Source organism: Canis lupus, chromosome 9, assembly GCF_048164855.1.
Source record: "Canis lupus baileyi chromosome 9, mCanLup2.hap1, whole genome shotgun sequence".
Classification (NCBI taxonomy): Eukaryota; Metazoa; Chordata; class Mammalia; order Carnivora; family Canidae; genus Canis; species Canis lupus.
The window spans coordinates 2,784,586-2,797,934 of record NC_132846.1 but is presented as its reverse complement, the minus strand read 5'-3'; the positions used below and the strand labels follow the sequence as shown (position 1 = coordinate 2,797,934).

The 13,349-nt window shown below is 36.2% G+C and overlaps 1 protein-coding gene across 2 annotated transcripts in view; it reads left to right on the top strand.

Annotated features, from left to right (window-relative positions):
- TRIP11 (thyroid hormone receptor interactor 11) overlaps positions 1–13,349 on the top strand; it is a 70,229-nt gene that overhangs the window by 44,493 nt on the left and 12,387 nt on the right. For both annotated transcript variants that reach the window (XM_072837811.1, XM_072837810.1), the window contains exon 16: positions 3,194–3,293. In XM_072837811.1, the coding sequence (XP_072693912.1) occupies positions 3,194–3,293 (100 nt within the window). The remainder of the gene's footprint in view (positions 1–3,193; positions 3,294–13,349) is intronic.

Below are 13,349 nucleotides of genomic sequence, written 5' to 3'. Positions count from 1 at the left end.
TTTTTAACATTTTATCTATTTATTCATGAGAGACATAGAGAGAGAGAGAGGCAGAGACACAAGGCAGAGGGAGAAGCAGGCTCCATGCACGGAGCCTGACGTAGGACTGGATCCTGGGTCTCCCTCCAGGATTAAGCCCTGGGCTGAAGGCAGCACTAAACCTCTGAGCTACCCGGGCTGCCCTCAGGCCTGTGTCTTGATTGGAATTGCTGAGTCCTGGGATATATATGGGCAATTTCAACTTTATTCAATGATGGCAAGTTGTTTTATAGCAATAGTGCTAAGGTACTAGCACTAGCACTAGTGCTAATGTGGTGTATAAGAGTTCTTGGTCTACATCCTTGGCAACACTTGGCATTAAAGTTTTTTGCCAGTGTAGTAGGTGGGAAAGGCTATCTTCTTATGTTTTTTTTTTTTTTTCACATTTATTTCATTTCATTTTATTTTAAATTCAGTTTACCAACATATAGTATAATATATAACACCCAGTGCTCATCCCAAATGCCCAATCACCCACCCCATCTCCCCATCCTCCTCCCCTTCTGCAACACATCTTATGGTTTTAATTAGCATTTGTCTGACTGCTAACAAGGTCAAGCATCTTTTAATGTGTTTATTGATCATTTATGCTTACTTTCTGGTGAGCTCATTAATATGTTTAAAAAGATATTTTATCCAAGACTTTTAATTGTTTCCAGTGGGTCCAGAGTGTCTCAGCTACCATACATATTGTTAGAAGTGTCCATATCAAAAAAAAAAAAAAAAAAGAAGTGTCCATATCTTCTTTTTAATCTAACTTTATTTTTAATTTAAAATGTAATGTATACTTAGAAAACAAAATAAATCAGAAGAGACTAAGAGTGAATTAGTAAAGATAAAAGCTGAAATTGGCGAAATAAAATCCAAACAAATGGTAGAAAGAATAATAAAGTCTAAACGTTAATTTTAGAAAAAATCTGGGATCCCTGGGTGGCGCAGCGGTTTGGCGCCTGCCTTTGGCCCAGAGCGCAGTCCTGGAGACCCGGGATCGAATCCCACATCGGGCTCCCGGTGCATGGAGCCTGCTTCTCCCTCTGCCTATGTCTCTGCCTCTCTCTCTCTGTGTGACTATCATAAATAAAAAAATTAAAAAAAAAAAAAATTAAAAAAAAAATTTAGAAAAAATCTTAATGTAGTTTTGAGATTTAATAATTTCTTAAATAGAAATGCTGTGAGGTAAAAATAAATATTTGAAGGTTTACTTAAATTTCCTTTATACTAAATTTAGTATTTTTGTGGATTTTAAATTTTTGTGGATTTTACATTTTTTATTTAAAATTTTTTGTTGCAGTCCCTTTGTGTATCAGAGTTCAACTTGAGAAGCAGAACCAGTAGGGAGGCAGTGGTGTGTGTGTGTGTGTGTGTGTGTGTGCACGCGTATGCATATATATATGACGTGCACAGATATGTATCTGTGAGATTTATTATAAGGAATTGACAATGTGATTGTGGGTTGGTACTCAGAATGGAAAGATCCCATCACAGACGTGGGCCAAAGTTGTTCTCCATAGATAATCAATAAAGAAAATCACAAACAAGATACAGCTCTGTGGGAGGGGCCAAAGTTGTAGTCCTGCATGAATTTTTTCTTTTTGGGGACAGCTCATCCTTGATTTCAAGGACTTTGGGTTCAGTCAGGCCCACCTGATTATTCAGGATAAATGCCTTCCTTAAATTTAGCTGATTAGGAGTTTTGATTACATTTGCAAAATAGCTTCACAGCAACATCTAAATTATGGTTGATTAACTGGGGGCTGTAGCCTATCTAAGAGGACACATCAGAAAAATTCACTTTGATTCAAGATGGTAAAGCTTGGCCTAAAACTTACATGGGCCAATACTCTAGAATAGCCAAGAAAATTGTGTGAAAGAACAACAGTGAGGAGCTGTTAATAAACAGCATATTGACTGGATTTGTCAAACAGAAGGAGAATCCAGATATAGAAGCTAGGATATATTTGAGAGTTTACTTTATTTTTTAAAGACTTTGTTTATTTATTCATGAGAAACACAGAGAGGCAGAGACACAGGCAGAGGGAAAAGCAGGCTCCCGCGGGGAGCCTGATGCCGGACTCCATCCCAGAACCCTGGGGTCATGCCCTGAGCCACCTGGGTGTCCCTATATTTGAGAATTTAAAACCAAACTCTAGTTACAATTTAACAGAAAGAGGATAGATTATCTAATAAATGATGTTGCCACATGTGGCTGTGTGGAAGAAAATAAAAGTGGATCCCTATCTTACAGCGTATGCAGAAGTAAATTCCAATTGTATTAAAGCTTGGATCCTCAACTGGGAGTGGTGTTGGAGATCTGGGACTATTTTACCATGTAACAGTGACTGGATTTAGTGGGTGGGAGCCAGGAATGCCAAAAGCAAACCTGTTGAGAAACACTATTTGAAAGATGTAAATACTGAAAACAACAAAATAACCACCTTGCCAGAAAATCTGGAAGAGTACATGCGGAGTCTAGTGGCAAGGAGGAGCCTGACCAAGACTAAAACTCAGGAAGCTGTGAAAACAGAGTAGGACGTGTTTGAGTATACACAATTTAAATACTTTTATGTGGCAGAAGGTATTATGCCGTCAACAGATAAATGGCAGATCTGGCGAATAACACTTGTAGCCCTGATGACAAAGGGTTCTCGTCTCCTCTACAAGGTGAGCTTAGAAACAGGCAAGGGTATGCAAAGACGTTTTCACAGAAAAGCAGCTCTAGCTGTCCTATAAACATGGAAAAATCTCAAATTCACTAGTAGTTAGGGAAATAAAAATTAAAATAATAAAGTAGTAATGAAATGTCATTTTATACCTGTCAGACTCACAAAAATTAAAGAGAACATTTGTTCTATTTCTTAACTTCTTATATCTGCTTTTTGTAGTTTCTATGCTCTTATTATTGTCACTTTTTAAAACTTTTGTCACCATATTGTCTTTTAGTAAGCATCCTCTTATTTAGTTCTAAGGGAGGTAGTATGCTTACTCTGTGAAGTATGGGCTCTGACTTTGATACTTCCTGTGTGAACCTGCCCAAGGTCACAGAAGCACAGTTTCATTAGCTGAAGCGAAGAAGGTCGATCGACTCTGGCTGCCAGCAATGTAGTTTGTGAAATAGTTTTTGCAAGCTGCTTTTTGATGAACTTTTCTTCCTCAGGAGCGTTTTGATGAAGCAAATGCTGCGTTGGATTCAGCATCAAGACTTACAGAGCAGTTAGATTTAAAGGAAGAACAAATTGAAGAACTTAAAAAACAAAGTAGGTGGTTTTTTTCTTTTCTATTTTTCTCCCTCTGATGCTAGCATTGAATCAGATGGAGTCTTCTCCTGTGCGTCCACACAGTTGAGTGAGACCAACTTCCCCTGGCTGTGACTTCCGTTTCCATCACCCATGACCAGCTTGATTCAATTTTAATATGGTCTGAGTGAAACCAGAGTTGAAAGTGGGCCCTGGCTATCCAGGTAGTTTTCCTGCATATTGTATTGATTGTCCAGTTGTATTGATTGTCACCCTATTGACCATCAAGGGAATTGATTCTTATGGTTAGGACTCCTCCGTAATCATTCTGTGTTCATCCTATCTAAGGCAATGGGATATATCAGGGTGTTATTCTCAAGAAATAGAGTAACTTCTTGTGGAATGAACGTCTGGCTATAACTAGCTTTTTATGATTATAGGTGGTGCTCTACCTATAGGCACTCATTATGTGATTGTGTAGTACTTGTAAGATATGAGCCTTGCCAATTCCCTGAGGTGATTCCTATGCTTAGGATTATCACTTGGGCCTCAGGTAATCAGGTGGTTTATAATGCATTGTTGAATCTAACAGCTGACAAAGATTGCAGGTCTCTGTTTAATCTCTGATTTAAAGGCCCCTGGAAGTTGAGCTGTTCTAGAGCTGCATTCAGTAGGTAAATATTTAAGGTGATCCTGGAACCTAGAAGTATACCACCTTTACATAGCTGGGTTGGGTACAGTAAGCACCAAGGCATGTAATTAAAGAATTAAGAAGTGCCACCTAACATAAAATAGAAATTAGAAGTAGGCAAAATTAGGAGGAGATGGCACAGTGGACATGCTGTCAGATGACAGAAACAAGGACTTGAACACTAAAGAGGCAAGCCAGCAGGAAGCACTGAAGCATGGGTACCAACGGACAAACCAGAGGAAGTTGTCCTGAATCTGACAGCAGACCGCAGATGAAAGATTTGTAGGACTACAAAAAACAATAAGGTACATCACGTGAGGTAGGTGTCCTCAAGGTAATCTGCTTCTGAGGCAAATAATTGCCCTTACTTGGTCAGACTTGGCCAGCCTTGGAATTCTAACTCTCATGGGGGCGAGAAATGGACAGCAAGGAAACAATTACATACTGAGTATCGTGGGCTATTTATACTGCATTATGTCTAGTCTTCACAAGCAATTCTAGAGTAGGTTGATAGGAATTTCATTTTATAAGTCAAAGAAACTCAGGTTTGAACTCTGATCTTCTTACCCTTGACCAAAGCTCATGATGTTTCCGTATTACTTTATTTCTATCCTGTCAGGAAAATGGTTACTTATAATCTGACTTGTATTTTGTTCTGTGTATTTCCATCTCCTTTAAATATAGGACAGCATCCTTTATATATTGTGCCTTTATATATTGTGTTGATATGGTTGCTCGTAGGGAGAGGCAGTACTTACTGAGAAAATGCCAGAGCAACTATAGCAATATCTGCAGATATATGGCCAACCCAGAGAAGACACACTGGATACCCAAGGGATTAGCCAGAGAATTGACAGCTTAGGGTAGTGCTAAACTGCTGCAAGTGAAAAGGCAGTATTCTGAGCCAACACATTGGTCTGTGACACCCCATTGCTCTGTGGCATGCTGCTATATGTTTAAGGCCACATCCCTTTTTAGAGACCTACTCGAGTCGTTTCGTGCAGATGATGTTAAGATAAAAAAATTCTGTGACTTACTGTAGTTGGTAAATATTATCAGAGTCCTTGTACTACTTTGTACTCATTCAGGCGCTCATTTAAACCCCCAGTAGCAGAATATTTCAGATTTAGATTATTATATCTGACGAGGCTTAGGTGGCTTTGGTCCCTATTGATATAAAAAATGACAATTACCATTCAGTGTAAATGCATAGGAACTTTGGACTCATTCTGTGGGGCAAATATTAGGTGCAGGAAACTCTGATTATGCTTACACAACTGGTATTTGAGAGGACAGGCAAGAGGCCAGTGTTGCACAGACAGGAAGGGGAGTAAAGAGACTGTTCTGTTGTGTCTTTAAGTCATTCTTGCCATTTACATTCTTGTTTCTTCTTAACAATCTGTTTTCTTTTATTACCGTAGTGCTTAATACTGCTTTTATATCTGTAAACACAAATGTGATTTTATTTTCTCAAAGCTGCTCTCTTGATTTGGTAATATAAATAAAACCTTGATTGGCTTGGTTGTTTCAAAAGAATCACTGTATATTTTCTTTCATAGATCATTAAGTACTTTAAATGTTGATTGATGTTGTAATACTGTACTTTATTTTTAACACGAAACTTGGCCAGACAGCGAAAATATTTGCCAGGAGAAACAATTTTGAAAAAGACAGATTGGCTTTTGTTGCAAGAAAGTACATGGAGACTTGAGTTATAGAAGCAAAGTATTGTTTTATTTCTAAGCATCTGTACTGATGATTAGTTGATATGGAGTTTCAACATTTAAACAATATTGGGAAACTCTTTAAAAGTGGTATTTTATTCAAATTGCTTAGTTATGTTCTTGCTACTGGAGATGAGATAATTCGTTCTGGTCAAACGTATAAAAAGGGAGATATTACACATAACACCAGTATTAAAGCAATAGATCATTGACGATTTTATTCATTCTTAGAGGACACAATTGTGTATGTACTTGCAACTGCAGTTCTAGGTTCAGGGTATTTACAGGCCTTGTATGAAAAGTATGAAGATACCTTACCAGGCATTAAGTAATTAATGAGAACCGACTACTTGGCCTCATGCTAAATGCTGTGTGAGATAGTAGAGAGGATCCTTTTTTTCAAGGAGCTTAGTGAAGAAAGTAACAGTGTAGATACAGCATAGGTTCACAGTGTAAAACAGTGGCACACAGCAGTGGTCATAAGACAGCACATATTTACTCTCTAAGAATCTCCTTGAGGGTCAGGGCATTCCATGGAAGAAAGCAACTTGAGCAGAGCCCTAAATTAGTAGGGAGATTTTACCCCTAAACTGTAAAGGAAACCCTAAGATCCTATAGGTGCTATATTTTAGTAGATAATGTGGCTGGTAGAAGAAATGTTGCTTTGCTTCCTTCTAGAAATTATTCTTTCAGCATTTTACCTGAAAATATTTTTGTTCAGTATAGTTCCAAAGACTTACTACACACACCATCCTGTATTACTGATTTTTCAAACTTAAGATGCTCGTCCTCTGTGGAGCAGATAGGAGGACGTAGTCTTTGAGTCACTGTTTTGAATTGATCAGAGTTCAGAATTTCTGTGGAATTGTCTACATGGGAAAATACACACCTCTGGAAACCAAGATCATAGCTGAGCCATTAAAAGATACATCGTCTTGCTATATTTATGCCCGGATTTGACCTTCTACTTCTTTCACTTGTTCTCTGCCATCATCTTTGAGATAAATTCCTGCTTAAATGAAAATGATGGATAAAGTTGAAATAGAAAGCACAAAATAGTTCTCATTTTGCTAACAATTATTTTATGATACACAAAAGTTAAGTTTTCATAAACAATACAAATTTAGGTTCTAGCATTGCGAGTAACTTTCAGTATATCTGCCAGTATAGAGCTGCACCGGGAAGGGCCCCATAACTGACTTTTGTTTTTGTTGTTAGTTTTTTAAGACTACCTTTTTAGAGTAGTTTTAGATTTATAACAAAGTTGAGGTACAGACATTTCCCATATAACCCCTTCCCCCCATTATTAACATCACTCACCAGAATGGTACTTTTTTTTTTTTTTTTTTTTTCCAACCAAGGATGAACCTGTAGTGACACAAGGTTTTTGGCCCACTTAAAAAAGAAAAAGTTTTTTTTTTTTTTTTTTTTTAAAGAAGCTTCGGGGGATGAGCACTGGGTGTTATTCTATATGTTGGCAAATTGAACACCAATAGAAAATAAATTTATAAAAAAAATAAAGAAGGTTTGGTGCCTGCTTTTTAAAAAGTCTCTTAAGTTGAGAATGGAAAATTTTCTTAAGTGTTTTTTTTTTTTCCTTGAAGAAAATCTAGAAGAACGTATAAAATAAGCCCCAGTAAACCTTCTGTAATATGAAGCATAAAAATATGTTTTAAAACTACAAATATAAAAGAGGTTTAAAATGTTTTTCATGGAACCACTTTTATGGTGCTAGATGGTGGAGTTTTTATTTTAAATAAAGACATTCCGTTTTCCAGGACATGATTTATACAAGAAAACATATAATGTCCTGTTGAACATAGGCCAGAAACATTCCCAGACGCTTTGTTACCCAAACCTTTTGAGGGATTTCTTTATAGATGTTTTTGGCAGAAGTGGTGATTTTAGAGGAAACATATAAGAAATACCAGATGCAGTTTTCTGAATTGCCATAAATGGTTAAAAAAATTATTTGTGATGATATAAACATCTGGGTATACTAGACAATGCCAGGACTTTAGTTAAAAAAAAAAAAAAAGTTTATATCAATTAGGCGAATAACTAAGCCCTTTTTGACTTAATGGTTATTTTTAAATGTGTGTTTTAAAATAAATTACATCGAGATGGGAATGTTTTTGGTTATTGCATTTTGTGTGTTTTCCTTCATATGGACAGAGTAATTCAGAACATAAATCATTTCTTCTTTTTGTCTTTTGTTCCATTTTTCCCAGATATTCTCCCTTCCTGAGGAGAAATCAATCATTCTTTCATGTACATATCAAAAATTCATTGTTTCCTGCTGTGTACCCAGCACTGAAATAGGCACTGGAAATACAAAGGTTGGGGACTGGTACTTTCAGGAGGTTTGTAGTCTGGCAAGGAGGGGAAGAATACATGTAATCACAGATATGTGACTGATACTGTTTCAAACAGAAGGAACAATTCATTCAGCTTGGTGATGGTGATGTGAAGGGTAGTGAAGGCTAGTGAACGGTATACTTGACCTCACTTGAATGATGAATAGGTACAGTGAAGCAGGCAGGGAGTTGGGGGAGAGCATTCTAAATAGATGGAGCAATTCATGTGAATCTATGCAGCTTACTTTGGAAACTGGCTGAAGAGCCAGTGGACTGGGAATGACCAAAGGGAAGGCATAGGTGGAAGTGGATATGTGGTGAAATAAAACTCCTAAGTATGGATCACAAACACAGATTGTAAACTGGGGTCCCAAGTAATAATATAAAAGAACAAATAGGACCAAGTAGAGACAGTGGTGAGTTGGAGTTTCCTTAGGGAGGTAGCAAATTCTTGGCTCCATCTGACTGTTGCCATGCAGGCCTGTAGGCCTAATGTCAAATCTCCAGATCTTTCAAGAGACATTGGAAATGTAGACTTTTATGTGAAATATTCCAATTTTTTATGTGATACCAAATTAAAACACCCCGTGCAGGCTGAAAAAACATTTCTTTGGGCCAAATTTAGTCGGTGCTGTTTACAACAGGGAGCTTTCAGAAATGAGTTGAGGGTCAGCCTGTAAGCCTAGAAAACCCTTTTGTCATTATTTTCTGTAGTAATGATGATATTCAGTAAGTTGCAAAATTATTACAGTGGGTTTACTTTTCTCAAAATTGCAGCCCTTTCTTTTGGGATATAACTGGTCTGTGTGAACCTTTTAAAATTAAATATGTAATTTGATTCACAGTATTCAGTGGTTTGTTTTGATATGGCAAAATGCAGTACAAATGATCTGAATTCATAGGAAAGGATTGAGAGAGGAGGGTAGAGAGGGAAAATAAATTTGATCTAGTTAAAGATATTTATGTAAAACCTCATTTAAATGTACATAGTAACTCTAATTTAATTGTACAAATAATCCAGGAGACCTCAATGTTGCTATTTCAATGTAGTCAGATTCTGACCTAGTGAAATTCAAATTAATGAGCTTATATTGTATTAATAAATTTTTTTCCTATGAGTTCATTGCTAGGAAGTGGAATTTCAAAAATTACTTTTCATTCATCAATTAATAATTATAATTATGGAATAAAAGCACTCACCATGTACTCTAAATCTTAAAATTCTATATGGTTGAAACGGGTTGAGAGAAATTAAAAGACAAAGCAGATGCCATTCATTATCTTTTAACTTCAAATGTTAAATATAAGATACCTTTTTTAAAAAAAATTTTTTTTCCTTATATTAGAGAGAGAGAGAGAGTACACAAATGGAGGGGAGAGGCAGAGAGGGAGGGAGAAGCAGACTCCCTTGCTGAGCAGGAAACCTGATGTGGGGCTCAATCCCAGGACTGTGGGATCATGACCTGAGCTGAAGGCAGACGCTTAACCCACTGAGCCACCCAGGTGTCCCTATTAAAATGCCTTTAAAAACTATTATTTGGTGTTTATAAAGAAAGTGATGTTGTTGAAATTCTGTGATAAAAAGACTAATTTGCAACCTTTGCTTTGATTATATTTAATTAAATGAAGAGGCTAGGTTTCCTCATTGGATTTAATGTATTAAGATTCACATTTTTTAGGTAACTAGTACAAGTAAGACACTAGATCCAGTTTATTTGCCAGCATATCTATAAATGAAATCATCTTTCTAACATTTTTTCTTCCTTCTCTTGGCTCCTTTGCCATGGTTCATAAAGAAGACAAGACAAAATGGAGGCAAAATCATCAGAGTTAATATTAACTAAAGTGATTCCTTATTGGTATTGGTTAGGGGTAGATTAAAAGATTAATTCTTGAATTATTTTAGAAATCAGATGAGTGAGTGCTAATGCTTAATATAGCACTTCACTGTTTAGAAAAGTCACATTTAATCAGTAGATTCAAAATACTTTGATATTAAGCATATTTTGCAAAATAGGCTACAACATCTGGCCCTGGTGAAAGAACCGTGGTTCATATCCAAGTCTTGTTATGGGACCGTGATTCATATGCAGGTCTTCTGACCCTCAAGTCCCGTTCCAGTCACCTTTGTTTTCTCTGTCAGGTGACTGTTAAATAAATCTGACTTGAGTCTTGTCCAAGGGAGCTAAGTCATGCAATAGCCAAATGACTTTGTAAAGAGTGTGACTTAATTTTATAATGTACTCTGAAGACAGTATTTTAGTGCAGTGTCACTAATCACAAATAAAATGTAAAGTTATGATGGACTTATTTGTTGTAGTCAGTTACATTTTATGTTCAATTTTGAGTGTAAATCAAGTGATGAAGACCACAGTGTCATCTCTAGGCATTACAGAGAAGAGGCTGTGAGATGGCAGGTTTTTAGGATGGCATGTGTCTAGAGTAACTCTTCCCCTAAGCTAGACTAAATCTCAGTTGCTTTATTGTTCAACTTTAAAGCGTATCCCCTAGCCTTTTCTTTTCTTTTTTTAACTTCCAAAGAATTATTTTGGCCTGCTAGATTATTTCACAGGGATATTATATTTGGCTTAAAACCCATTTCTGAATAACCGTTATTTTGTCTGCCCATATAAATACAGTTTTGATTTCAAATTGTGGTTTGAATTAGTGTTCAGTTTTTGTGGAGAAATATTCAGGATCTCTGATGGGAGGAAAATAAGGGTGCCTAGAGAAAAAGAGAAGTCCATAGGGATCTTTGAAGTCAGTGTTTGACTTTTTTTCCTAAATCTTTCCTAGTTAATACCATTCTTCCAAGCCCTCACCCCAAATTCTGAGGGATTTTTTGTAGACTCAAATATCAGAATATGTTTAAACTACTGCTTGAATTTGAAACAGCCCTCTGCATGCATGCAGGATATGCAGAGTTATCAATTTTCTATCACATTAATTTAGGACTAACTTGTATTCAGATGAGTTTAAGAAAATTTTCCCTGTTATTTTGGCCATTAGGATGCTTTCACCCCACCTTTCAGAACAGAGATTTTAATCAAAATTATACTAATATCAATAAATTTTCATCAAGAAAATATCTTTGATTTGAACTTAATTTTTTTTTATTTTTTTTTGAACTTAATTTTTAAAAATAATTTGTTTTTCTTATTTTGAGAGAGAGAGAGGAAGGAAGTAGGGGGAGGGGCAGAGGTATAGCATCTCAAGCGGAGACTCCCTGCTGAGCACAAAGCCCGCTGTGGAGCCAGATGCAGGATTCAATCCCAGGACCCCAAGATCATGTCCTGAGCTGAGATCAAGAGTTGGACCCTTAACTGACTCAGCCACCCAGCACCCCTTGACTTCAACTTTATTAAGACAGATTTCTTGATCTGTTTTTTTATAGAGCAAGGTTAAATTTTTCTAATTTATTTTATTAAAATTTTAATCAAAGCAAAATCAACTCTTTGCTGTATGAATTTTTCTCTGACAATGTCTATCATTCAGTTTTATCTTTCGTTTTTTTTAGTAAGAGAGAGTATACTGTAGTGGTACTGGTTATGCTCCAAAGCAGTGCTAGCCAATACAAATATAATGCAAGCCACATGTATAATTTAACTAATGTTTAGTAGCCATGTTAAAAAGACACAGGTGAGGTTAATTTTAAGTAACATTTTATATAGGCCAATATACAGAATATTATTTTGTTATATAATTGATATAAAAATCATTAATTTTAGAAGAAAGTAAATAGGAGAAGGGAAATCTGAGAGAAAGAGAAGGTGGAGTTAAATTTGACCTTTTTCTCTACTACCTCTCCATAGTGGGGGAGGATGAAACAGAAGACTGTGCCCATTACTCTGCCCAAGACTCAGTTACTCTGGCTCTTAACTGTAGTTCATGAGTGGGATTGGTTAATTCAGAACATCAGCAGGAGATTAATTTACCTGATATTCTTCCTCTGAATAATTGCGAATTCTATTTACATTCAGAATATAGTACTAGAAATGGCCCAAATAGCACCATGTAGTGCTCATAGTATATAGGTGCACATTAAGAACCTAAAATGTCTTTTACTGACTCAGACTTTAATAGTAATCTTGTTCTCTCTCTCTTTTTTTTTAATGTCCAAGTTTAAATTCCTTGCTGGAAAGACAGGAAAGGAAATGTTTGTAGTAGATTTTCCGAATACAAACCTTGCTTTTATAGTATGGTTATGGCAACCATCTCTATTTTGGTAAAGTTAGCCTATTATATGAATTACATTTTGCAATTTAGAAGAACCAGAAACCATTACAAACAGTTAAACTGAACATTTTTGTATATACATTTGGTACTTTAAATCAGAATATTAGGCATTGTGCAAGGCAGATTGAAACATAAAGCAGATGAATCTGTCCTAATCTGTAGGGTTTAGAGAAAATTTGAGGAAGTGATCTATGAGCTTTGATGTGAAGGTGAATAGGAGTTAATAAACAGTCCTGATGGAAAAGAGCTCTTCAGGTGAAGAAAAAACATCTGCAGAAGTCTTGCAGTAGGGATTGAGAGTCCAGAAATAAACCATACATTTTTTGATCATTTGGTTTTCAACAAAGGTGCCAAAGGAATAGTTTCTTCAGCATATGGTGCGGAAACAACTGGATATCTACATGCATAAGAATGAAATTGATCCCTTACCTCACACCATGCATGAAAATTAACTCAAAATGGACTTGCACTTTAGAGTTAAAATTATAAAACTCTTAGAAGTATACACAGGAGTAAATCTTTGTGTTGTTGAATTAAGCATTGATTCCTTTGATGTGACTCTAAAAGCACAAACAAAAGAAAAAATAAAAACAAACAAACAAACAAAAAAATAATTAAAAAAAAAATAAGTTGGACTTCATCAAAATTGAAAACTCTTGTACTTTAAAGGATAGCATCAAGAAAGCAAAATGACATCCCATGGAATGGGAGAAAATATTTGTGAGTCCTGTATCTGACAAGAGGACTTGTATCCAGCTACCACCAGGAAAATGCAGCATAATTCAAAGAGTAGTTTTGTGGAAAGAGGTCAGAATATAGTGTTTGGATTGGAGTGCTCCTTGATTTGAAAAGTAGAGCTCTGCTACAGAGCAATCTCTTCATTTCTTTCAGAAACAAACTTGTAATCTAGCTTTGATAAGCATCTCCTTCAGCTCAAACTATCTATTTCTGAGGTGACAGGTATCAAAGCTTCATGGGTCTGGCTCAGAGTTCCTTCGTCTGGGAATCCTTGGCCCCGTGGTACGTTCAGATTTGTGAACAGGGTATCTACTGTTGTAATTCTAGACCT